At 39.1% G+C, this 27,713-nt stretch overlaps 1 protein-coding gene across 1 annotated transcript in view; it reads left to right on the top strand.

The window, feature by feature from the left end:
- Nucleotides 1-27,713, top strand: part of LOC126236667 (cytoplasmic dynein 2 heavy chain 1) — an 873,274-nt gene that overhangs the window by 380,975 nt on the left and 464,586 nt on the right. The window contains exon 32 of the mRNA XM_049946146.1: nucleotides 15,094-15,317. Within this exon, the coding sequence (XP_049802103.1) occupies nucleotides 15,094-15,317 (224 nt within the window). The remainder of the gene's footprint in view (nucleotides 1-15,093; nucleotides 15,318-27,713) is intronic.

The raw sequence follows: 27,713 nt of genomic DNA on the forward strand, positions 1-27,713 counted from the left end.
CTGGTCAGGTTACTCTCAGAGTATGCTGATACAATAGCTCCATATTTAGCAATTATATGCAACCACTCACTTACAGAAAGATCTTTACCTAAAGACTGGAAAATTGCTCAAGTCACACCAATACTCAAAAAGGGAAGTGGGCGTATCCACTGAATTGAAGGCCCATATCACTAATGTTGATTTGCCGTAGGGTTTTGGAACACATACTGTATTCGAACATTATGAAGTACCTCAAAGAAAACGATTTATTGACACATAATCTGCACAGATTCAGAAAATATCGTTCTTGCAAAACACAACTAGCTCTTTATACTCAGGAAGTAATGAGCGCTATTGACAGGGGATGTCAGACTGATTCCATGTCTTTAGATTGCCAGAAGGCTTTTGACACCGTTCCTCACAAGTGTCTTCTAACCAGACTGCATGCCTACAGAATCTCACCTCAGTTGTGCGACAGGATTTGTGATTTCCTGTCAGAAAGGTCACAGTTCGTAGTAGTAGACAAAAAGTCATCAAGTAAAACAGAAGTAATATCTGGCATTCCACAAGACAGTGTTATAGGCCCTCTATTGTTCCTGATCTGTATTAACGACATAGGAGACAATCTGAGAAGCTGTCTTAGATTGTTTCCAGATTATGCTGTCATTTACCATCCTGTAAAGTCATCATATGACCAAAACAAATTGCAAAATGATTTAGATAAGATATCTGTATGGGGCGAAAAGTGGCAATTGACCTTGAATAAAGACAAGTGTGAAGTTATTCACATGAGTACTAAAAGAAATCCGTTAAATTTTGATTACCCGATAAGTCACACAAATCTGAAGGCTGTAAATTCAACTAAATACGTAGGGATTACAATTACAAATAACCTAAATTGGAACAATCACATAGACAGTGTCGTGGGTAGAGCAAACCAAAGACCGTGATTCATGTGCAGAACACTTAGAAGGTGCAACAGGTCTACTAAAGAGATTGCTTACGACACACTTGTCTGCCCAATCCTGGAGTATTGCTGTGTGGTATGAGATCTGCATCAGGTGGGACTGAAGGATGGCATTGAAATAGCACAAAGAAAGGCAGCTCATTTTGTATTATCGCAAAGTAGGGGAGATAATGCCACAGACATGATATGTAAATTGGAGTGGCAATCATTAAAACAAAGATGTTTTTTATTGCGACGGGATCTTCTCATGAAATTTCAATCACCAGTTTTCTCCTCCGACTGCGAAAACATTCTGTTGTCGCCCACCTACATAGGAAGAAACAATCATCACGATAAAATAAGAGAAATCAGGGCTTGCACAGGAAAATTTAAGTGCTTGTTTTTCCCATGCGCCGTCTGAGAGTGGAATGGTAGAGAGACAGCTTGAAGGTGTTTCATTGAACCCTCTCCCAGGCACTTTATTCTGAATTGCAGAGTGATCACGTAGACTTAGATGTAGAAGTAGATCATGTGGTTGAGTCTTTCAAGTCCACAGTGACACTGGATGATCAGAGGAATGTTGGTCAGTGGCTGCTTTGCAAATTCATAAATTTTCACTGTGAAACAATAATTTCACCAACTGAAGTAAAATGGTTGTCATATTATTGATGTCGTGTACAGACCTGTAAAAGCTGTGAGGTAGAGAAATTTCTTTGATAGGTAATGTGGAGCAGATGTAAAGTGAAACAGGTTTACTTACATATAACTTACATTGTATTTTCTATTGTTTTGGATCTAGAATATTAGTGTTTTGAAGTAAGGTTGAATAGTACACTAATATAGAGTGAAGCAGATGTGATTATTATGCTGAACATTGGTTCAGGTGGTACAAATCATGTCCAAAATAAGTTATTTAGAAGAAAAAATCTAAAGTTGTAGTAGTTAGAATCACAAGTAAGAACAAAAATCTCACTCTTGTAGTTTCATTTGTTTCTTTCAGAGCTAACTTAAATATGAAATTGGCCATTGCATTTTGAAAAGAATCATTATAACCTGAAGAAATAATTTTAGGCAAACAATAGAAAATTGGGATGCTCTCAAATATGACTCTGCTGCATTAATCACTTATCACTGAGAGTTGTTCAAGACAAAATAGACTTTTGCAGGTAGGAATGCACACCACTGTATTAACTGAATGAACTGTATCTTTCTATCCACCATTTGTTGTCCAGAGGATAATTGCTTTACCTTTTTTCCAGCCTCATACTAATTTTTTTCCTCATTACCTCTAAAGCTAATGTAAAGACAAAATGGTTGAAGGTTGTGGTTGCACTCTGTGTTGCTATCCACAATACTTCATCATTTCTTGTAATTATATTCTCCTGCGTATTTAAGTAGTTTAGGCTCACATATTTTCTGTGTGTTCTGTGATTTCACTACTTTGTGAATGTAATGTAGTAATCACACACATTATTATGAACAGGTAATAGGTTGCAAATATTGTCACATTGTAACCACACATTCTGTGTAACACAGCTCATGGCATTTTTCCCTCTTCTGAAGAAACAGCAACCAACGGTTTCAAATGTTCTCAGTGGAGCTGGCTACAGCGTCTTATATCTGGATTTTGGCAGTGGTCCTGTGATACCATCACTGGAGGATCCATGCATTTGGATCATGTTGTCACACCTTCACCATGATGAGCATTGAAGGTAGCTCCACTCGCCAAAGCTTTCTGCTGTTCCAGTGCGCCTTCAGTTTTCTTGAATGAGAAGCCCTCTTTGTTGATCTGCACCTCAGAATTGTAGTTGGCTTCATATGGACGTCATGGATGACATATATCCAATTTAGTCTTCATTAAGAAGGGTGATAACCCTCAACTTTGTTTTAGTAACTTTTCTGATACTACCACTTTTTATCTGGGCATAAAAATCTGTAGCAAGTCTCCTGGGCTGCATCTCACTGCCAATTCTTGACATTATATTGCTCTCAGTCCTCCTTCTTTGATGGCCCAACCAGCTCCAAGGTACTCTTGGCACCACATATGCTATGGCTGTCAAGCAAATCAGCTATTGCAGAACATTGCTTTTGTAATAGTCATCTCATATAATAGTCATCACACTACAAAGAAAGTAGCTTCCAGTTACTGGGACAATGGTGTTAAGGAAGCTGTTGAGATAAGCTGTTGTGATTAAATTAGCAAGTGATCTTGTAAATAGAGATGGATGTTTTTACTTAAATTTTGTCTGTAATCTTGCTCTCCCCTTGGTCAAACAATGCAGGGACAGAGTTAGCACTGTATGTTCACCTGCTGTTGATTAATATTTCACTAACGTTAACATTTAATGCAAGTCATCTTTTGTTGGCACTAGCTATTTACGATGCGTGTTGCCTTCCTGTATGCACCATCTTTTCGTTCTGGGTATTGTAGTTCTATCCACCAACTGTTTAAGTAGATAACATACAGCAGTATCATTTTATTTGTGTCTTAAAAATGACAAGTGTACATATGTCAAATTGTCATCTGCTGTCAAGGATTTTACATGGCTGCATTTCTGTTAGTTACATGACGATGCAGTATGCAGGGAGAAGCTGAAGCTGAAGCTTATGTATCAAATGTCAGACAATAGTTTTCTTTATTTTTGTGTGAACTTCTGACATGCAAATGTCATTAGTTACGATCTTGTTGCACATTTGGCTCCCAGTTGTACATGTGTAAAAAAATGTTAATCATTGTAATACCCAGAATACCTACCTTCCACCTTACAATTACAAACAATTATTCATAGTAATATTGCAGTGAATGTATGGCAATGTACAGACACACTTATCATGAAAGTTTGAAATTAGGAAATGATTGATTTCATTCTGAAGGGATTCATTTGATATTTTATGGTGTATACAGGTGCTATAAATGAATAATAACGAGTGACATAATATACCTTCTGTATCAGGTTCATCAGCCGACATTTGTTTGACAATTTTTCTGATGTTTCGGCAGCATGAGTGGCTGGCATTATTAGAGCTTCACCTTCCATTGCTGGTAGTGGACTGGAGTCGAGCTTGCAGCTGCAGATTACATTTACCTGGTGTGCCAGCATCTATGGGTTTTCAGTGGTCACTTCCAGTGTGGTTCTCCACTTTTGCCTTCTATAATCATTCACTGCAGCTTCTACAAATAGCTGGAAGGCATTACCATTGGCAGTCCTCTTAGTCGAGTGGTGGCCAGCTTCTCCATGGAACATTTCAAAACACAGGCACTCTACATGGCACCTCATAAACCTTAAGTACGGTACAGATACGTCGATGATACCTTCATCGTGTGGAGGTATGGTGAGGAACTGTTCGATTACTTCATAAGACACTCGAACAGCCTCCACGCCAACATAAAATTTGTCATGGAGGTAGAAAAGGACAAACAGCTACCCTTTCTAGAAGTGTTGGTCACAGGGGATGGTGAAAACCTGTGACACAGCATGCATTGAAAACTGACACACATGGACTGCTACCTGCACAAACTGTCAAACCACAATCCGAGCCAGAAAAGAGGCATGATTAATATGCTTGTAATGTGAGCAAGATGAGTATGTGTGGCGCACCACCTCAAATGCAAGATGCAACACATGGAAAACATTCTGAAGAGCTACACCACCAGTTACAGAAGAAGAGTCACAGAGTCAAACACTGAGCAAAGTGACAAATCGGAAAAAGGAATGTTGGATACGGCCTTCCTTCCATACATTCCCAGAGTGATGGACAGAATCAGACATATGTTATACATACACAGCATGAAGACTGTTTATAAACCAACAAAGAAAATCAAAGAGTGTTTCAAAGATCAGAAAAGGAGAAAAGGGACCCACTTACAATGGCAGAATATACTGGATACAATGTACATGCGGAAAAGTTTATCTTGGGATGGCTGGATAATCAATCAACACCAGGATCACAGAACATAAGCGGCATTGTGGCTTGGGGCTGGTGGGGAAATTGACCATGGCGGAGAATGTGTGTGAGACCGACCACATAGTAAAATTTGTCTACATGGATGTTCTTGCTGTAGAGGAGGGCTATCACACCCACTTGTTCAGAGAAGCTACAGTAATACACAGATGTGATAATAGCTTCAACAAGAAAGAAGAAAGCCTCAAGGTGAATGGATGCTGGATTCCCATGGTGCAGTGAACAATTGTTGCAGGCAACAAGGGGAGAACTGCACTGGATATGACCACAGAAAAGCACTTGGATGCTGGCACACCAGGTACATATAATATGCAGCTGCGGGCTTGACTTCAACAACAGAGGGTGAAGTTTTGACAATGTAGACCACTTGTGCTGGTGAAATGTCAGAAAAATCATCAAAAAAACATCGGCTGAAGAACCTAAGATAGAAGCCAACAGGCAGTTTGTCAACATGTGGCCATGAAAGCCTTAAAAATTCTGTAGCATAATATAGTACATTGTTCAGTTCTTTCTTGTTCCTATAGCAGTTATCTGTTGATCCACACTGAGCTAATATATTTCTGTTTGATTTATTGAGAAGTGGTAGAGATGAGTAGCTTTATTTAACTTCAATAATTTAAGTCATATGAATTGTGTCACTGCTATTCTCTGTCTTTTTATTTATTTATTTACATAGGACCAAATTGAGGAGTGAATCTCCAAGGTCATGGAATGTGTCAGCACATGAAATTAGAACATAAAAGTAATATCAGATAAAATGAATTGTTTATGAACCCAAAAAAAGTCACGCCATAGGTTTAAGTAAGCACAATCAACAATATAACATAAGAATCAGCTTAATTTTTCAAGGAACTCCCCAACAGAATGGAAGGAGTGACCCACGAGGAAACTCTTCAGTTTCAATTTGAAAGTGCATGGATTACTGCTAAGATGTTTGAATTCTTGTGATAGCTTATTGAAAATGGATGCAGTAGTATACTGCACACCTTTCTGCATGAGAGTTAAGCAAGTGTGCTCTGAATGCAGATTGTATTTCTGCCAAGTATTAACTGAATGAAAGCTGCTAATTCTTGGGAAAAAACTGATATAGTTAACAAGAAACAGAAGTAAAGAATATATATATATATTGAGAAGGCAATGTCAAAAAACCCAGACTAGTGACTAGGGGTCGATAAGAGGTTCATGAATGTACATCACTTATTGCCTGAACAGCCCATTTCTGAGCCAAAAATATCCATTTAGAACGGGAAGAGTTACCCCAAAATATAATATCATATGGCATAAGTGAGTGAAAATAAGCAAAGTAGACTAATTTTTGTGTCGCTTACTTCAGATACCGTTCGAATAGTAAAAATGCCAGCATTAAAACTTTGAACAAGATCCTGAACGTGCACTTTCCATGACAGTTTACTATATATTTCAACACCTAGAAATTTGAACTGTTCAGTTTCACTAATCATATGCCCATGCTGTGCAATTAAATTGTCGGGTTTTGTTGAATTGTATGTTAGAAACTGTAAAACTAAGTTTACTGTGATTTAGCATTAGTTTATTTTCTACAAGCCATGTACTTATGTCATGAACTGCACTGTTTGAAACAGAGCCAATTTCGCCCACAACATCCTTTCCTACCAAGCTAGTGTCATCAGGAAACAGAAATATTTTAGAATTACCCATAATACTATAGGACATATCATTTATATAAATGAGGAACAGGAGTGGCCTCAAAGTTGATCCCTGAGGCAACACCCCCCCCCCCCTTCCCCTTTTGACCATATCCCAGTCAGACCCCACATCACAGCCATTCTCAACACACTGAATAATGACCTTTTTCTGTATGTTGTTAAAGTAAGAGGTGAACGAGTTGTGAGGTACTCCCCGTATTCCGTAATGGTCCAACTTCTGGAGCAATATTTTGTGATCAACACAATCAAACGCTGCCTTAGTTAAATCAAAAAATATGCCTAGCATTTGAAACCTTTTGTTTAATTCGTCCAGTACCTCACAGAGAGAAGAGAATAAAGCATTTTCAGTTGTTAAATGACTTCAAAAGCTGAAATGTACATTTGATAGCAAATTATCTAATATATAATGATCAATTATCCTTACTTAACATAGCCTTTTCAATAACGTTAGCAAACATTGTCTAATGTTTTTTGATGACAAGAATGTGTGAAGTTGGATTGCAACCTTCCCACTTCTCTTATACGAGTTGACTTACTTGGTGTATACAGCCGATCTTCCTCTCTGGATAGCTGGCTTCTGGAATCTCCATAAACTTTTTCTCTGTAGAATGTTGCTAGTTACAGGAACCTTAAAGACTCTCTCGCCACTCACGAAATAATTTGGTAATCAAAGAATACTTTTCAATAACTATTGGTATATTTGAGCTTCATAAGAACAAAATTCACACTTCGCATGTAATCATTTAACTTCTCATAAGTAACTCATATCGTCTCACATTTGAAACAGATTTAAGTCCATTTAGAAAAGAGTTGGCTTAACAACCGTGTCTCTACTACAAACATATCGTCAAATATGTCTTGCCTCCAGCTAGTCCAAGATAAGAGTTCATTCACAATTCAGAATCTCGATTGTTCTTTTGTCAATAACAATAGTCACAATTCAGACAACACAGACTAACACAGAAGTTCCTTGGTTCTTTCATGTGCTTTCACTACAGCTTCCATGAATCACCCGAGAAGTACTTTTCGGTCCCGTTCAGCCACCGCGTCAACCTTTTGCTCATGACTCATTTCACACCTGCACACACAGACAGGTGGTGCACAGTAGATAGGGTTCCTTTCTCCCAGTCACATCTAAAATATCATGTATTTGAGACTGTGGAAGGCCGAGTGGTTCTAGAATTTACACAGAAATTCTCAAAACACTACAACTGATGGCATAGAAATATGTCTAAAATTGTCTACATTATCCCTTTCTCCCATTTTATAAAGCAGCTTCTGAGTACTTTAATCATTCGTAAAGGAAAAATTACAAATATGGCTAAATACAGGGCTAACATGTGCATTTACTTTAATATTCTGCTAAGCACTCCATCGTATCCATGAGAGTCCTTAGTCTTCAGTGATTTGGTTATTGACTCAATCTCCCCCTTGTCAGTATCACAGAGGAGTATCTCAGACATCAGTCTAGGAAAGGCATGTTTCAAGAGAATTATATGATTCCCTGTAGAAACTAACTCTGACATGTCTCTGCTCCTTCTCCTCTTCACATTCTATTCTGCTCTTTTCTCTCCACACCATCCCCACATGGTATCTTACTTTTGTTTATTCCACCATAGCACCCCTTTACCTTGCTTTCGTTATGTCTTTCTCTTATTTTAGAGTACCCACCTTCTTCCTGGTACTGTCCATTCTGTGTTTCTCCTAGTGGTCCACTACCCTGCCCCTGCTTCCCTGCATGGTTTCCAGCCATCATTCGTGCATGTACATCTACATACATACTCTACAAGCCACCGTATAGTGCATGGTCGATGATACCTTGTGCAACTGCTAGTCATTTCCTTTCCTGTTCCATTCACATATAGAGCGAGGGAACAACGGCTGCCTATATTCCTCTGTATGAGCTCGAATTTTTTGTATCTTATCTTCATGATCCTTTCGCAAAGCATGTCAGTAGATTCATTCTGCAGTCAGCTTCAAATGCTGGTTCTCTAAATTTTCTCAATAGTTTTCCTCAAAAAGAGCATCATGATCTCCATAATACATCTCATTGATCAAATTTGCTGATGACAAATCTAGCAGCACACCTCTAAATTGCTTCCATGTCTTTCTTTATTCCAATCTGGTGGGGATACCAAATAGTTGAGCATTTATCAAGAACAGGTTGTGCTAGTGTTGTCTATGTAGTCTTTATTACAGATGAACCCCTCGTTTATAAAATTCTCCCAATATACTAAAGTTGAACATTCTCCTTCCCTCCTACCATCCTTACATGCTGATTTCATTTCATATTTATTTGCAATGTTATGCCTAATATTTAATCAATGTGACTGTATCAAACAGCACACAACTAATGCTGTATTCAAACATTATGGATTGTTTTCTTTCTCAGATTTTTATATGTTTTGAGCAAGCTACCATTCATCAGACCAACTAGGAACTTCGTCAAAGTTATCTTTTGTCCTCCCACTGTCACTCAGTGGTGAGACCTCCCAAAGCACCACAGCATTGTCTGTAAACAGCTGCAGAGTGCTGCTGCTCTTGCCCATCAGATCATTTGTATATATGTAGAGTAGTGTTACTCAAACATTTTTACTCATGAGCTAATACTGACATTGTGGGCCAGCCCCTTGAGCCACATTTATACTGATATTATTATTAATTGGTAACCTACATAAATTAGTATACTATGCCCCCCCCCCCCCCCCCCAGTAAACTAGCTACACTAAGGGTGTGATTCTAGAAACCAAGCACTGATCGTTAAAAGTTGGCACCTTTCGGAGAACTTCACGTCAACTGTTATCTGTTTCATATTGCTGCTGCCCACAGCAACCCCAAAATTGTGACTCTGTAATTGTCTGACAATGTGTTGTGGTGTTGACTGTGTGAGTGGATACTTAACTGATTAATAACAGTAATTCTACTTATATTTAAATTCATTGCGCGTCATGAGGCATGATGTGTGATGCCAGTTGAAGAGCTAGCTGAATGAGTAGTTATGGCTCCATAGTCTGGAAAGCCTGCAAAATTACTGGGAAAACAGTGTGCTGACCACATACTCCTCCATGCCATATTCACATGATGCTACAAGGCAGAGGATGACTCAGTGGCTGGTAGATATCCTTTGGGTCTTCACGCCTGATAAGAAGCTCATTAGTTGTTAGATGCATCTTCATTATATATATAAATTGACGTATCCTGCTCAATTTCATCTGTGTGTTCAGGCTAATCTCAGGAACTACTGTAGGGATTTTGATCCGATTTTGACAAATAGAGATTGTGTGTATAATTTTATAGAAACCTTCTATAAATGTGCTGAACAATGATCAATTAAAAGTCCATTGCTGCTGTGAAGATGATGGCATTGTCATATAGTGCTGCCCTGCTGCCACAACTTTAGACAACAACAAACTTGAGCAGAACCCGAGTTGGGTCTGTGGTCACCTGTTACAGTGCATGCCTGAAAACCCAGTTGGACTATGGATTTGTCACTGCCTTTAAACCTAGCATCCACCTTTCAGTGATTTGGACATTCACCAGAAGCAGAATGTTTTCCTGATTCTATGTTAAACTTTAGAGTAAAATTGAAGTCAGGCTCAGCTGTCTGGCGGTAAAGTACAAGCACAACTTGCATACACATCTGCAGTCTCAGAGACTGCAGACATGTGTGCAAGTTGCACTTGCTTGAGAGTGTGTGTGTATGTGTGTCTACTGCTGACAAAGGCCTTAATGGCCAAAAGCTATGATTGTGTGAATCTTTTTATTGTGTCTATCGCGACTCAGCATCTCTGCCATATTGTTACATTCCATCCTGGATTTTCCATTGTTTGTTTTTTGCCTGACAGCTTTTCTTCGATCCTAACCCTGTGCTGTTTTCCTTTGTAACTACTTTCTTTTGCATCGCTATAGTCAATGTCCATCCTTCTTTCCTTTCTTTCCTGTGTTTCTCTTGTTGCCTTACGAACCACACTGCAAGCTCTACTTATGAGCCACACTTTATCAACAGACTCAGCCACATGCAACACACGGCCTCAGGACCACTCTGACTGTTGGTGCAGCATCTTATGTCCCACATTACTCCTGCCGATATAATTAAGCCTATACCATCAAACTGATCACGTTACCTGTGTCACTTCCCGTATTTTTGCGTGTCATCTCCCGTACTTTTCCGGTGCCACATGAACTTACATCTCTAACTACAAACCCCTCCCCACTCCCCAGACTCCTCCTTCTCTATGCTTAACTGCCCTCAAACCTGCTACCCACAGTATATATTTATTAATGATTAGTTATTCTCTACTTTGACCTTTGTGACTTCTCACCAATTTTAGTCAGCTTTCACCATCCACTATCATTGTCTTCCTCAGATTTCATCTCTTTTTTTCCACTGTGCATGCATTTCGTACTTTTCACACATATTTGGGTGTATTTTTGCGTAATTTTTCAGACGTAATTCTACTTTCTTACGTATTTTTTCGCATTTTTGCACCACCATGGATCCTTGCTCCTTCCATCTGCATCAATACAGAAAAGTTTCCTTATCCCTAGCCAGATCCCAGTCCCACATACTGTTCCTGCGTTGTTGCTTGGCTCATGAAATCCCCTCTAATTGCCTTACCATCAAATTACCCATTTCTGGTTGCCACCCCTCCTTCCACAATGACCTCCACCTATTCAGATTCCACCAATCCTTAGCCCTCACCAACATAGTCCTGCAAAACCATATCAACCAAGCCCAATCCTCCTTGCAGTACCTTCTCTCCATCCGCAAAATTCTCCTGCTATGTAATCCCAAATTCCTGAGTGTAGTTTCAGTTCTCTGAGACTGCAGTCGTGTGTGGAATTTGCACTTGCGTGAGTGTGTGTGTGCGTGTGTGTATGTGTATCTACTGCTGACAAAGGCCTTAATGGCCAAAAGCTATGATTGTGTGAATCTTTTTATTGTGCCTATCGCGACTCAGCATCTCCACTCTATGGTGAGTAGCAACTTTCCTTCTCTCCTATTGTTACATTCCATCCTGGATTTTCTATGGTCTAAATCACTTAATTTATATGAAAGTGATGATATTCAGTTACCTATCATTATTCTCTGATTTTTAGTCATAACACTACACAGTGACTCTTAAACAAAGTTATTGCTGCACCAGAAATGTCATCTGATCATAGATGCTTAGTGCTATCCATGTGAAGCTGGGGAGGTTTGTTATGAGAACCTCAGCCCACACGAATACGTGTTTCCGGCTGCATAAGAGCCATACTATCACAATTCCCTGGGCCTCTCCCGATGATACCCATGAGTCTGATGAACACTCACCGTCAGAGACAGCGCACTGGGTTCTGTTACTTAAGAAGTATTCTCTGGAAATACACATCTAGAAATCTATTCCATATGCTCAGATCTTCATTAACAACCTGCACTGGGGCACAGTGTCAAACACTTTCCACAAATCTAAGAATATGGAATCTGCCTCTTGTCCTCCATCCATGATTCACAGCATATCTTATGAAAAAAAGGGTAATAAGAGTTTTACACAACTGATGCTTTCTAAATCCACACTAATTTGTGGACAAGAACTTTTCTATATTGAGGAAATTTATTATATTCAAACTCAGAGTATGTTCAAGATTTCTGTAGCAAACCAATGTTAAGGATATTGGTCCGAAATTTTGTGGGTCCATTCATTTAATCTTCATATATGCAGAAACAGTGCACTTTTTTCCAGTCATGTCGAACTCTGTGCTGAGAGAGAGATTCACGATAAATGCTAGATGAGCTAGGGGCCAGTGCCATAGAGTGTCCTCTGTATAACTGAATTGGGATTCCATTTGAACCTGATGACTTATTTGTTTTGAACTCTTTCAGTTGCTTCTCTATACCGAAGGATGCTATTGCTATGTCCTCCGTATGGGAGTCTATGCAACAGTCAGCGATGATATGTTTGTCAGTCCTCATGCATGAATGATTTCTTAGATGCAGAATTTAAAACTTCAGCTTCTATTGCCATACCAGATTGATGAATGAATCGCTGAACAGAAGTCTTCAGCTTTCATAGCAGTTTTATGCCAGGCGAGAATTTTCTTGATTTCTCAGCAAGATTTTTTTTGCAAAGGTATGATGGTGAAAATTGCTGTATGCTTCACATATCAGTCTTTCTATAAATCCATGAATTTCTACATCTACATCCATACTCCGCTAGCCACCTGACGGTGTGTGGTGGAGGGTACTTTGAGTACCTTTGAACTGTAACCTCTTTACAGTTGTGCATTCTTTTTTGAACCAAGAGCACAACAGTCTCTGCTTCCTCAGCATTTTTCAGTTTTGTTTTTAATTAAACCATGGTGAGTCTTTTCTTCCTTAATCCATTTATTAGGCACATACTTCTCCATATTGTGATTAACAGTCAGTTTAAATTTTGCCCATAATTTCTGTGCATCTATCATATTGGAACAAAATCATTTCTGTTCATTGTCTAAGTAGGATACTAACAACAGCTTATCTGCTCTTTCTAGCAAAAATACTCTCTTAGTCTTCTTCATGGTTTTGTTAGCTGCAATAACTATTGTTCTCTATGATGACATGATCACTAATCCCATCTCTGTACTGGCACTGTCTAAAATATTTCGTTGTGTTTGCTCTGTCAAACTAGCTGCTTAGGACAGTTTTAAGAAAATATGTTTGAAATTACTTTGCAAGACTATCTGTTTACCATCTGCAATGAATCCATAGACGTCCAAATCTATACTCGATAGATTATAATTACCTCCAATCGGTATACCATGATCCAGGTATTTCCATGCTACTGAATGTAGTCTTTGATTGAATAATCCTAAAACTGCCACAGCAGAATCAAGCAGCTGGTAAAAATATCCAAGAATTAATGTGAGTTCACGTAGGCCTGTTACTCACATCTACATACCATTACTGTCAGACTCATTTTCAACCTCGATAGACACAAAATTTTTGTCAACTGTAATGAACACTCCCCCTTCTATGGTGTCTAATCTGTCATTTTGATGTATGTTTCTTGCCTTGCTAATATTTTGAAGTTTTCTACTACAGGTTTCAGCCAAGCTCTCGGGTCCAAGAATAATTAGAGCATGAGAACTTTCCTGGAGGTGATTCAGGAACTTTTTTATGAATATTTTTGCAATTTACTGTTAAAATTTTGACTGTCAAAATGTCTTTATAGATCGTCTAATTTTGCCCTTTTTGTATAAAGTGGTGAGCATTTTACTATCGTGAGGAGCTCTACAATTCTCCACCCCATAATGCAGATCGAGAAATTTGCAGCCAAGACTGTATCAGAGTTGACAGAGCCTTTGTTTCAGCCCCACCACTTGGCTTCAAAGCAAAGGACCCTGATAAACTCTGGAGACAATGCTGCATCCTGTGAATGAGGCCAAGCAGTCTTCACCACTTCTGCCAGCTGCCCGTATGAACTAAGAGTTGCCTCAGAACGCAAGTGACATGTGTGATTCATGCCAACATGAGCTACAATTTGCAGCTGTTTGCACCTGGCACTCTTATCAGCTGCAGGCAAGACCTCCTCTACATCGCAAATGAGGCCTCCCATCAGACATACCAAGCACACATTGGACTTATTTCCAGTCCTGTACATTATTTTCTGAATGTGCCCCATAATATGCCTAACATTTGCGCTCCTAATAAGTAACAAACCCCTGTCCCTATGTGCCTGCTCAAATCCTGCTGAGGAAGTGGCCAATTGCCCAATCACAGGTTGAATGGGTGAGGCCAGATAATCAGCCTCCACATTGACTCTTAGCCTTGAACAGTGCGAATGCATTACAACCAACCACTCTGTGATGATGACAGATCCCCACACTGCGTACACTGCAAAGTGCATCAGCAGCAGAGCTCTTGGGTGAAACGAGAAATGCCTGAGGTTAGCATAGCCACGCACTATATTCTCTGCTGCTGCTACACCCCAAGGCAAGAGCATGCAATAGGAAGAACACATCTAAAGAATCTTCAGCTGTTTGCAAATTGCAGCCAGCTTCTCCTGCGTCTGCACAAGGCATGTGCACACCCTATCCACCCTAGTAGTACTAACTTAAGAATTAGAAAACTTGAATATGTAACTTGCTACTCTCCTGGTGTCTCACAACTGAAGACAGCAGACCTGCACACTTACAGTTACTAAAACTTCAGGCATTATCTTTTAAATACAAGAACACACAAGGAATTTAAGAATGAATCTAAGAGAGCACACAGAAAAGTCTACATATATAACTTGTTACTCTCCTTGTGTGTCACCAGTGGAGACTGGAGCCTTACTGATCTGAACCAGTGATTTGTCTGAACTGAGTTTATTTGAAAGCTTAGCTGATTATTGCCCTATGTAGATGCTTGTCTGGTGTTCAGTATCTCTTCAGTTTGGTGAGTAGCTATCTATTCACATATACAGATATGTCTGTATACGTACTCTTAATCTGGATTTTTCGGTGAATCTATGTAACTTCTATTAGTTATTATGTAACGGGTAGCATGTTCCATTTCAGGTGACCCTTAATCCACACTGTGGGATTTTTGTCACACTCAATCCTGCAGGCAAAGGTTACGGTGGTAGACAGCATTTGCCTGATAATCTGAAGCAGCTGTTCCGGCCTGTGGTTATGTCACGTCCCGACAATGAACTAATAGCAGAAGTATTTCTTCAGTGTGAAGGTTTTCAATATTCCAGGAGTCTTGGACACAAACTTGTTGAAGTTTTCAATCTTACAAGGTAAGAAAAGTGGAAATAATTCTCTTTCTTTAGCCAGTATATTAATGTCTTATAAACAACTGGCAGTGAAAATTATGATATGATAAAAAATTAAACCCCCCCATGAACCATGGACCTTGCCGTTGGTGGGGAGGCTTGCGTGCCTCAGCGATACAGATGGCCGTACCGTAGGTGCAACCACAACGGAGGGGTATCTGTTGAGAGGCCAGACAAACATGTGGTTCCTGAAGAGGGGCAGCAGCCTTTTCAGTAGTTGCAGGGGCAACAGTCTGGATGATTGACTGATCTGGCCTTGTAACATTAACCAAAACGGCCTTGCTGTGCTGGTACTGCGAACGGCTGAAAGCAAGGGGAAACTACAGCCGTAATTTTTCCCGAGGACATGCAGCTCTACTGTATGATTAAATGATGATGGCGTCCTCTTGGGTAAAATATTCCGGAGGTAAAATAGTCCCCCATTCGGATCTCCGGGCGGGGACTACTCAAGAGGACGTCGTTATCAGGAGAAAGAAAACTGGCGTTCTACGGATCGGAGCGTGGAATGTCAGATCACTTAATCGGGCAGGTAGGTTAGAAAATTTAAAAAGGGAAATGGATAGGTTAAAGTTAGATATAGTGGGAATTAGTGAAGTTCGGTGGCAGGAGGAACAAGACTTTTGGTCAGGTGATTACAGGGTTATAAATACAAAATCAAATAGGGGTAATGCAGGAGTAGGTTTAATAATGAATAAAAAAATAGGAGTGCGGGTCAGCTACTACAAACAGCATAGTGAACGCATTATTGTGGCCAAGATAGCCACAAAGCCCATGCCTACTACAGTAGTACAAGTTTATATGCCAACTAGCTCTGCAGATGATGAAGAAATTGATGAAATGTATGACGAGATAAAAGAAATTATTCAGGTAGTGAAGGGAGACGAAAATTTAATAGTCATGGGTGACTGGAATTCGTCAGTAGGAAAAGGGAGAGAAGGAAACATAGTAGGTGAATATGGATTGGGGGGAAGGAATGAAAGAGGAAGCCGCCTTGTAGAATTTTGCACAGAGCATAACTTAATCATAGCTAACACTTGGTTCAAGAATCATGAAAGGAGGCTGTATACATGGAAGAAGCCAGGAGATACTGACAGGTTTCAGATAGATTATATAATGGTAAGACAGAGATTTAGGAACCAGGTTTTAAATTGTAAGACATTTCCTGGGGCAGATGTGGATTCTGACCACAATCTATTGGTTATGAACTGCAGATTGAAACTGAAGAAACTGCAAAAAGGTGGGAATTTAAGGAGATGGGACCTGGATAAACTGAAAGAACCAGAGGTTGTAGAGAGTTTCAGGGAGAGCATAAGGGAACAATTGACAGGAATGGGGGAAAGAAATACAGTGGAAGAAGAATGGGTAGCTCTGAGGGATGAAGTGGTGAAGGCAGCAGAGGATAAAGTAGGTAAAAAGACGAGGGCTAATAGAAATCCTTGGGTAACAGAAGAAATATTGAATTTAATTGATGAAAGGAGAAAATATAAAAATGCAGTAAATGAAGCAGGCAAAAAGGAATACAAACGTCTCAAAAATGAGATCGACAGGAAGTGCAAAATGGCTAAGCAGGGATGGCTAGAGGACAAATGTAAGGATGTAGAGGCTTGTCTCACTAGGGGTAAGATAGATACTGCCTACAGGAAAATTAAAGAGACCTTTGGAGAGAAGAGAACCACTTGTATGAATATCAAGAGCTCAGATGGAAACCCAGTTCTAAGCAAAGAAGGGAAGGTAGAAAGGTGGAAGGAGTATATAGAGGGTTTATACAAGGGAGATGTACTTGAGGACAATATTATGGAAATGGAAGAGGATGTAGATGAAGACGAAATGGGAGATAAGATACTGCGTGAAGAGTTTGACAGAGCACTGAAAGACCTGAGTCGAAACAAGGCCCCGGGAGTAGACAACATTCCACTAGAACTACTGATGGCCTCGGGAGAGCCAGTCATGACAAAACTCTACCATCTGGTGAGCACGATGTATGAGACAGGCGAAATACCCTCAGACTTCAAGAAGAATATAATAATTCCAATCCCAAAGAAAGCAGGTGTTGACAGATGCGAAAATTACCGAACTATCAGTTTAATAAGTCACAGCTGCAAAATACTAACGCGAATTCTTTACAGACGAATGGAAAAACTGGTAGAAGCTGACCTCGGGGAAGATCAGTTTGGATTCCGTAGGAATGTTGGAACACGTGAGGCAATACTGACCTTACGACTTATCTTGGAAGAAAGATTAAGGAAAGGCAAACCTACGTTTCTAGCATTTGTAGACTTAGAGAAAGCTTTTGACAATGTTGACTGGAATACTCTCTTTCAAATTCTGAAGGTGGCAGGGGTAAAATACAGGGAGCGAAAGGCTATTTACAATTTGTACAGAAACCAGATGGCAGTTATAAGAGTCGAGGGGCATGAAAGGGAAGCAGTGGTTGGGAAAGGAGTGAGACAGGGTTGTAGCCTCTCCCCGATGTTATTCAATCTGTATATTGAGCAAGCAGTAAAGGAAACAAAAGAAAAGTTCGGAGTAGGTATTAAAATTCATGGAGAAGAAGTAAAAACTTTGAGGTTCGCCGATGACATTGTAATTCTGTCAGAGACAGCAAAGGACTTGGAAGAGCAGTTGAACGGAATGGACAGTGTCTTGAAAGGAGGATATAAGATGAACATCAACAAAAGCAAAACGAGGATAATGGAATGTAGCCAAATTAAGTTGGGTGATGCTGAGGGAATTAGATTAGGAAATGAGACACTTAAAGTAGTAAAGGAGTTTTGCTATTTAGGGAGTAAAATAACCGATGATGGTCGAAGTAGAGAGGATATAAAATGTAGACTGGCAATGGCAAGGAAAGCGTTTCTCAAGAAGAGAAATTTGTTAACATCGAGTATAGATTTAGGTGTCAGGAAGTCGTTTCTGAAAGTATTTGTATGGAGTGTAGCCATGTATGGAAGTGAGACATGGACGATAACTAGTTTGGACAAGAAGAGAATAGAAGCTTTCGAAATGTGGTGCTACAGAAGAATGCTGAAGATAAGGTGGGTAGATCACGTAACTAATGAGGAGGTATTGAATAGGATTGGAGAGAAGAGAAGTTTGTGGCACAACTTGACTAGAAGAAGGGATCGGTTGGTAGGACATGTTTTGAGGCATCAAGGGATCACAAATTTAGCATTGGAGGGCAGCGTGGAGGGTAAAAATCGTAGAGGGAGACCAAGAGATCAATACACTAAGCAGATTCAGAAGGATGTAGGTTGCAGTAGGTACTGGGAGATGAAGAAGCTTGCACAGGATAGAGTAGCATGGAGAGCTGCATCAAACCAGTCTCAGGACTGAAGACCACAACAACAACAACAAAAAATTAAAAAAAATTTTTTTTTGTATCCTATTTGTCAAACTAGGTATTTGTTAAAGGATTGATGGTATGTTTTAAACTACCAGTATAAAGTATCTAATACAGGGTGATGCAGAAGTATTTTTATTTTATTTTATATAAAGCAATCACTGAAAATACATTGTTCATAAATTATGTGATTGTCCTCACACCATACTCTGCATAACTTTGTTAAAAACACTATTCCTGGAAGGGGAAATAGTGCTTAATAATTTAATAGCTCTGTAGTACACCATTAGCAATATGAGGCCAAATGATAGGCTCTTCAGGAACCAGGATCGGTGAACACGTCTTTCTGTAGGCTGTCTGTCATCAGTGCTGCAGTAATTCTATCATAGGGTTCTACAACTAACAGAGTAAGTATACTAGTATTAGTGTCATCCTTTTGCAACCAGTGAATGAAGTGAAAAAGCGAAGAATGAGGTAAAATGGTTCTTGGAACAGGAAGCCTGGGATAGACTTGTGTGTGTGAACAAAACAGGCATGATACAGGGAGAGATAAAAACTGCGAATGAAGGAATTGGTCAATAAATCCATTTTTAACATAATCTGTGGACAGCACCCCTACAGCAATCACTGAAAATACATTGTTCATAAATTATGTGATTGTCCTTACACCATACTCAGCATAACTTTGTTAAGAACACTATTCCTGGAAGGGGAGATAGTGCTTAATAATTTAATAGCTCTATAGTACACCATTAGCAATACGATTCCAAATGATAGGCTCTTCAGGAACCAGGATCGGTGAACACGTCTTTCTGTAGGGTGTCTGTCATCAGTGCTGCAGTAATTCTATCATAGGGTTCTATAACTAACAGACATAACAAAAGAGTGTCCTTCTCTACAAAGCCAAGCTAACTGGCTTTATATAAGGTTGAATTTAGAAGCCAGTAGAGCGCAGAGGACTATACAAATCATGTCCCACGTGTGATCTATTATGTTGATGTTGTAGCTACACTAGTACCTAGATCCCGTCTATGGCAACAACTCCCTCTCGGTGGGTGACGGTAGTTGGCCTGTGACTAGGGACAGGCAGGCAACACTTTTGAGATCTAGTGAACACAAACCACAAATTCTTCAAACATTTCACGCTGCAGAGGAGAAGATGTACTTTATAATGAAAGAAAGTCACAAATCATCTCATCAGAATTCCTGGACCTCTTTGTATTTCTTACTAAATAAACCACAAAGACTTGCAGCATTTTGGAGTCTTAATGAGAGTATGAGATTTATAATGAAAGGAAGTAATAAATGTTATGTAACTTGAAGGTGCAGTGGAGGAAAAAGGAAAAGGAAGGGAAGAAACTGATGATGGATCAGAACTTTATGCAGAATCGACAGTGACAAGTGAAAATGTCGGCAGGACTTGGACTCGAACCTCGGATCTCCTGTTTACTAGGCAGTTGCATTAACCACTGCGCCATCTGGACACAGTGTTTATTGCAAATGGATGGACTATCTTGACATGTTCCCTGGCTTACGTACATTCCCACCTAGTGTCACCTATCTACAGTCCCCATCTGTGTTATCCATGCTCACTAATTTTTAGATTCCATCCAAGGTCGAATGTTATTGTGCATCTGCACTGAAGGTTGTGGATTCATTGCCCATCAAGGTGAATCAATTATATGAATGCATGGAGCCTATTCTTTCAGACGTGTCCAAAAGAACAGACACCTTGAATTCATATAAATGAAGTCATAAATGAGCTCATGAGAATTCCTGGACACCATTGTGTTGCTTCCTACAGAAACCACAAGGGCTTGCAGAATTACAAATCATGAAAATGCATTGAAACATGTGTTGAGATCCCATTGCACTGATTACAATGTAATGTACCAAGACAGAACAGCAGATCTCTTTAGTTTAGCTGTAGAGATTGCTGACACCATTGGTATAAATATTTACAAACCTCTGCAAGCCAGATGACCAAATCCACAGGCAAGATCCTTCAGCCATCTAGTTGTGTATGTTGGTAATTTCAACAGCCATAGTCATTTCTGGGGATACCAGGAAGAAGACAGCAGTGGAGCCATTCTAAATAAATGGATAGATATATACAACCTATAATTGGCATACAACCTTAAAGATCCAGTAACCTTGTGATCTGACATATGAATATAAGACTATTCTCCTGATTAGGCAAGTCATAATTAATTATGACACTGAATTTCAGTTAGCCCACTTCATCTTTATGGAATTTTCAGTTGATGAATGAGGAACTGTTTCATAAAGGTCTCGATAATACTAGGTATCTCAAAATGAATATTGGGGTTTTAAGGTTTTGTAGCATTTATTACACTCAGCTTATGATAATAAATGGTACATCAAATGAAAAATTAACTTAAACAGTTTTTTTCACAAGTTCAATGTGAGCACCATTTGTCACACTGCACACATCAAGTTAATATTGAGTTCTTCCCAAATCTCGGTCAGAGTGTCTGAGTAATTGTTGCAACAGCTACTTCAGTCCTGTCTCTTAAGTTGGGTAGATCAGTTGGTAGCGAAAGCATATACATGTGATCCTTTATGAACTCTCAAATGTAAAAATCACATGGCATCAGATTGTATAAAAGTGAAGGCCTTGCAAAACATGCTTAGTCATCCTGGCACAAAAAGCAAAAAAGAAACATTCAGTTTAGGGGAGTCTTGTTGCAAATGTACCATTTTATGGGGATTTGCTGATCATCAGATGGGCATGTTACGTATGTTCACATTCGCACTTAGGTGAAATATTGATTCATCACTGAAGATCACATAATCCAGAAAATGTTCATTGTCATGCAGCAACTTTTCATTTGCAGAGGTGACATTTAAACTGTAGTCTATAGGTTTTAGAGCTTGTAACAACTGCTTGAGATAGGGATGTAGTTGTAAGTGTCCCCTTAAAAGTCTCCACACAGATGTCACTGGAATTGCTAATTCATGACTAGCCTTCCAGACTGATTTCCTGGGGATATGCATGAAAGACTGTATCGCTTGTTGAACTCCTTTTTCTGTCATTCTTGGTCTTCCAATACTCTTCCCTTTGTAAAGACTGGTGGTGTCTTCAAACGGATGTTTCCATCTATGGATGTTGTCATCACTTGGAGGATTACAATGGAACTTAGTACAGAATGCATATTGCACCATAACAACAGATCTAGTCCTTGCAGACAGTAGAACACAAAAACCTTTCTCTTCACTAGTTGGCATTTTTGCTACTAGTGCTTTCTAATGGAAGACACAAGATACCGTGCATGAGTGTGTGCACTGGTATACAAACAGATATGTTTGAGTAGCTCTTTCATTTGATATGATAAATGCTACAAAGCCATAAAGCCCTGATATTCATTTTGAAATACCCAGTACTTTTCAGTGGATTTCCCTAGTTCCATCTAATTATGAACAATATGTGGGTGCAATTAAAGTTAATGTCAGTAAATGTATTCCATGTGGGTTCCAGAAGGAGTACATCCCCAGATGGTCTCAAGAGTGCAATGATTTATTTGCTGAATGTGAAGAATCTCACAATGACACAATAGCTGATAACCTATTGGGAACTCCCAATGAGGACACAAAAGAAAAATGGCATAAAACAATGTCAGGGCTCAAGTTCACACATTCTAGGTGGAAAGCCTGGAACCTTATAAGAAAATTTGGTACAGATCCAAAGTCATCAAACACAGTTACACATATGAATGCTAACTGTGTTGCATCCAGAGTAATAAAGATTACAGAAACTAAAATAGACAAGGCACACGCATGAACTGTAATAAATGAATTGTACATAAAGAGATTACATCTAAAATAACATACAGACTACTCAAGTGACATCTGCATTGAGAAACTTGACATAGCCTTGGATATATTAAAAGTAAATGAAGCTTTTGGCTTTGATGGTGTATATCTACAGTTTCTTAAAGCAATCAGAAATTGTGGCTCATTGAATTCTTCTGTGATATTTTGAGAAGTGGAAAGTTACCAAAGCTTTCAAACAGACTAATATAATTGCCATCCTGAAACTAGGCAAATACAGAACCAATGCTCCTCACTACTGAATATTGCTATTCAGCATGGCATAGAAACCAACTAGAAAGGCTTATTCTAGATAGCATTCAAGAATCCACTGATCAAATCATCCCTGTTGAACAAGGTAGCTTTAGGAAACATTGGAGCTGCTGTGCTCAGCTCTTAACATTGAGAACTGTAATAGAACCTGCAGTTTTTTTAGATCTTATGGCAGCTTATGACACTGTGAGGAGGAATGGAGGAAGGCATTGATGACAACGTCTATTGAAGTCATCCCATGTGAAAAGCTGGTGTTTCTAGTGAACAACATGCTCCTTGACAGATGTTTAAGTGATCCTCAATAGTCAAGTTAGCAAGCGGAGGACTCTAAATAATGTCCTACCTCAGGGATCTGATCTGGTCCCCATTCTGTTTAACTTGAATATCCGTGAGGTGCCATACACTGAATCTGTGAAAATCCAGCATGAATACATCCTAGCATTAGTCTTCCAGAGTAAATATCTTTTGCACTGTGAGAATGTGCTGGCATGTGATCTGACGAAATGTAGTGATTACTTCTATAAATGGAGACTTACGTCTATTGCAGGTAAACTTGAGGTTACAGCATTCCATCTAAATGATAAAAAAAGCCCAAAGAAAGCTACATGTGACGTTTTCTGGAATCAAATAACCAAATAATTACAATCCAGTATATCTGAGAATCACTCTGGTTCGGTCCTTGTCACTTAAACAGCAGTGAATTCAGTTATGAAAGAATCTTAGCTCAAGAATGAATCTGCTTTTACGAGAAGCAGTTGGGGTGCAGATGCTACAACTCTGTGATATCCTGCTCTCACTCTTATGTATTCTGCTACTGAATGTTGTACTCCTTTATTGGAAAGCAGTACCCACACAACGAAGACTGATAGCTTAATGAATCCATGAGGCATTATCACTAGTGCTGTTAGATCTACTTTCTTTCAGTGGTTGCCTGAACTAGCTGTTACTGATCTGCAAGATGTAAGGAGGAAAGCAGCTACAATAAACATATTCCAGAAGATCACTTCTCGTAAGAACTTTCCCTTCTATGATGCCCCCCAAGATTGACTGACAACTCATTTGAAGCCACAGAAACCACCCTGGGTTGATGCAGAAATTACGAGGGTTGAAACTTTAATAGTAGCAACTATTTATTTACAGCTTGTACAAAACAGATACGTGTTTCAAAGTTTTACTGATCTTCAAAGTAGTCACCAGCATTGTGTATAACCCGTTGCCAGTGACATGGAAGTCGTAGGATACACTTAGCAGTGCCAGTTGTGTTGACAGTTCGAGCGGCGCAGTCTGTTGCCCAACAAATATGTACCAGTTCTGAAGTGAATGCCGTGAAGTGTTTCCTTAAGTTTAGAAACTGAGTTGAACTCACGAGGGCTTAAGTCAGGGGAGTGCAGTAGGTGGTATAGCACTTAGCAGCCCCTTCAGTCAAACAAATTAGTAACATCTTGTACTATACGCGCTTGAGCATTGTCTTGCAGAATGATGGTCAGGTCCTGCAGAAAGTGTCATCACTTCTGTCTCCATGCTGTTCATTTTTGGAACACAACCTACGACCAGCTTAGAGACAGAATTGATAACACTTTCTGCAGGATGTGACCATTATTTTGCAGGACAATGCTCAAGCACATACTGTGCAAGCTCTTACTGATTTGTTTGACTGATGGGGCTGCTAAGTGCTATACCACTTACTGCACTGCCCTGACTTAAGCCCTCATGAGTTCACCTCAATTTGTAAACTGAAGGAAACACTTCAAGGCATTCGCTTCAGAACTACTACAAATTTGTCGGGCAATAGACTGTGTCACTCCAACTGTCAACATAACTGGCACTGCTAAGAGTATCCTATGACTTCCACATCGCTGGCAATGTGCTATACACAATGCTGGTGACTACTTTGAAGGTCAGTAAAACTTTGAAACATGTATCTATTTTGTACGAGCTGTAAATAAATAGTTACCACTATTAAAGTTCCAACCCTCGTATCAATTCTTTCTATGTGTGAACAATGCTGCAATTACCAGCTACCCAACAGTGCTCACCTGGTTTAAGATCCATATCAAACCTTGTTGTAGCTGAACTGCACTGGGATGGGTCAAGAAACGTGTGGTTACACCATGAAAAGGTATGGTTTCCATTCATCTGCTGACTTGACTGCAGAGCAAACAATAGAGCACATAAAATTAAGTATTTGACAATCATCTCAGGACTCTACCCCAAGTGATTGTTTGTGCTCTGGACAGTCTTTCAAGGATCACTACAGATGTCCTATCACAATTTGAATAATTAAATAATTTTCTTTATATTATGCACTACTGAAGATGCCTATCATGAATAGGTAATTTGAATAATTAAATAAGTTTCTTTATATTATGCACTACTGAAGATGCCTATCATGAATAGGTAATTTGAATAATTAAATAATTTTCTTTATATTATGCACCACTGAAGGTGCCTATAATGAATAGGTAATTTGAATAGTTAAATAATTTTCTTTATATTATGCACAACTGAAGGTGCCTATCATGAATAGGTAATTTGAATAATTAAATAATTTTCTTTATATTATGCACCACTGACGGTGCCTATCATGAATAGGTAAAACATGTTTGGTACACACAAATAAAACATTCAGTTGCAAAAGATTTTTTTCTTGTCTGTGTGATAGCACAGAATGTGGTTATGTTCCCTGCATGTACTGATGGCTGTGCTTGTGCAAAGTGATGGGCAAAGTGTTTCAGTGTGCTTAGCAAATTACAGAATGTGCCATTTAGCATTGCACATAGTGATTAGACAGTTTCGAGTCATGCCTCCAACAAATTTCTGCTGCTTTATGAGAATTAGCCGTGGAGACTGTTGGTGAACTTTAGGTTATCTGAAAATGTACATTTACAACAAAACCAACTATGAATAACACATATACCGGAAAAACAGCTGTGGTAGTTTTTACTAACACTCTTGTTATTTAGTTGTGGAGAATAAGTGCATCAATATTAGGAGAAGTGTATTTTTTTACAAATACAGAATGCCCCTCTTTCACCTATAATATCTGTACTGTATTTCCCACTTCTTTTGTGTTTTGGTACATTGTATTTCTCCTGAATAGCCTGTACTTATTTATGATTATTCAGCAATAAATAATAAAATAAGATGAAAAAAGTGTTACAGTAGTTAGTCAAGAAAACTATAAACTTTTGTTAGTAAGCTTGCTTCTTTTGTTGTCTATTTGAGTCACATATAATCTATGAATCACTATGTATAAATTAGAGAGTTATTACTGTGAGAGACTGCTGTACTTATCTCTGGGCTTTGAAAATGTTTAATATATTAAAGGAAGTTAAGCTAAAATTAGTTTACCATGAGTAAGAAGTGTATGACATGCCATAGGACTGTTAGTTCCAGCATGTAGTGTGAGGGTTGTTACAGTTTCTTTCATGTGGGTGACTGTAATGGTATGGGAAGTGGGGAAATAAACAAGGCCAATTGGTTTTGTAGGATTTGCTATAAAGATATGGAGATAGTGGAAGGAGGAGAAGATTGCTGTCCTTCAGGCAGAACTAGATAAGGCAAAACAAGACCTGGAAAGGTTAAGGGGAGAGAAAGGAAAAAAAGAGGTTGGAAGTGAAAATGGGTTATGGAAGAAATAGGAACAGGACTTTCTAAGACAGTTTTATTGTCAATGTGGAAAACAGGTTTGATCTGTTGTCACAATTGGAGACTGGTGAGCCACAAGTAGGTGTATGAGTAGATAGGACACAACAAACTTTCAAAAAATGTTTGAATGTTTGAGAAGTCAGAAAAAGATGTGAAGAATAAGAAAATTTTGTTGTTAGGTAGTTCACATGGTAGAGCTGTTGGCCAACGGTTACAGGATGAACTATGGTCAGGTTACCAGGTCACAAGTTTTTTTAAACCTAGTGCAAGTCTGGGTCAGGTTCACTTCGCAAAGATGTCACAAAGGAAGACACTGTGATAATAGTGGCAACAGCATAGACAGAGACCTGAATTGTTCATTTGAGGGTGATCTGGTAACAGTAGCTCCAGCAACAAGACATACTTGTGTTGGGGATGTGTCTGTTCTGAGGCAACATGACTGACCTCATTTAAACTGTTCTTTTAGGAGAGTTAATTTAGAGGTGGAATCGCTTCTTGGATCAGGTATGGGGTCTCATATAGCTGTAGTTCCTGTTGACTCTCTCAATAGGTGGGACTATATTAGCCGTGGCCTTCATCTCAATAGGAAAGGGAAGGGAAAGTTGCCTGGGGTAATAGCAAATACTTTTAAGGGGGGTCACTATCACATGTGGTAAAGTACCAGTGGTTGCAAGTGGCAGAACAGCAGTGTTTTTTAGGGTGGGAAGGGTAGAAACAAAATACGTTCAGAGACAGGTTGAAAATGACTTTCACATTGATGAAACTGGTGGCCAGAAAGGAAATTTTGATGTACACAATTCATGCAAACAGCCTCTAATTGAGACTGGAGATGTTCAGAAATTGACAGAAAAATTAGGTCCATCCAATTGTAATTCAGCCAGTGCACAAAATCAGTTATCTTTATTGCATCAGAATATCCAAGGATTGAGGGTGAAGCTCAATGAGTTGCTCATTTGTGTTGAAGAATTAGAGTTGACCAAACCAGTTGATATCATTTGCCTGTCTGAAAATCGTGTGACCACTGGTTAGAATTGTTAAATGTTACAGGAATTAAGTTAGCCTCTTACTTCTGTGGAGAAAATATGCAGAAAGGAGGAGTTTCCACATTTGTCAGAAACTGTTTTAATTTCAAGAATTTATTTTGATAAATTTTGCTCAGAGCAGCAAGAGCAACTTGTGCAACAGAAGTAGTATTCTACAATAAGTCCTTTATAATAGTATGTATATACAGAGCACCTTCAGGAAACTTTAACATCTTCATAAAAAAC

Source organism: Schistocerca nitens, chromosome 2, assembly GCF_023898315.1.
Source record: "Schistocerca nitens isolate TAMUIC-IGC-003100 chromosome 2, iqSchNite1.1, whole genome shotgun sequence".
Lineage (NCBI taxonomy): Eukaryota > Metazoa > Arthropoda > Insecta > Orthoptera > Acrididae > Schistocerca > Schistocerca nitens.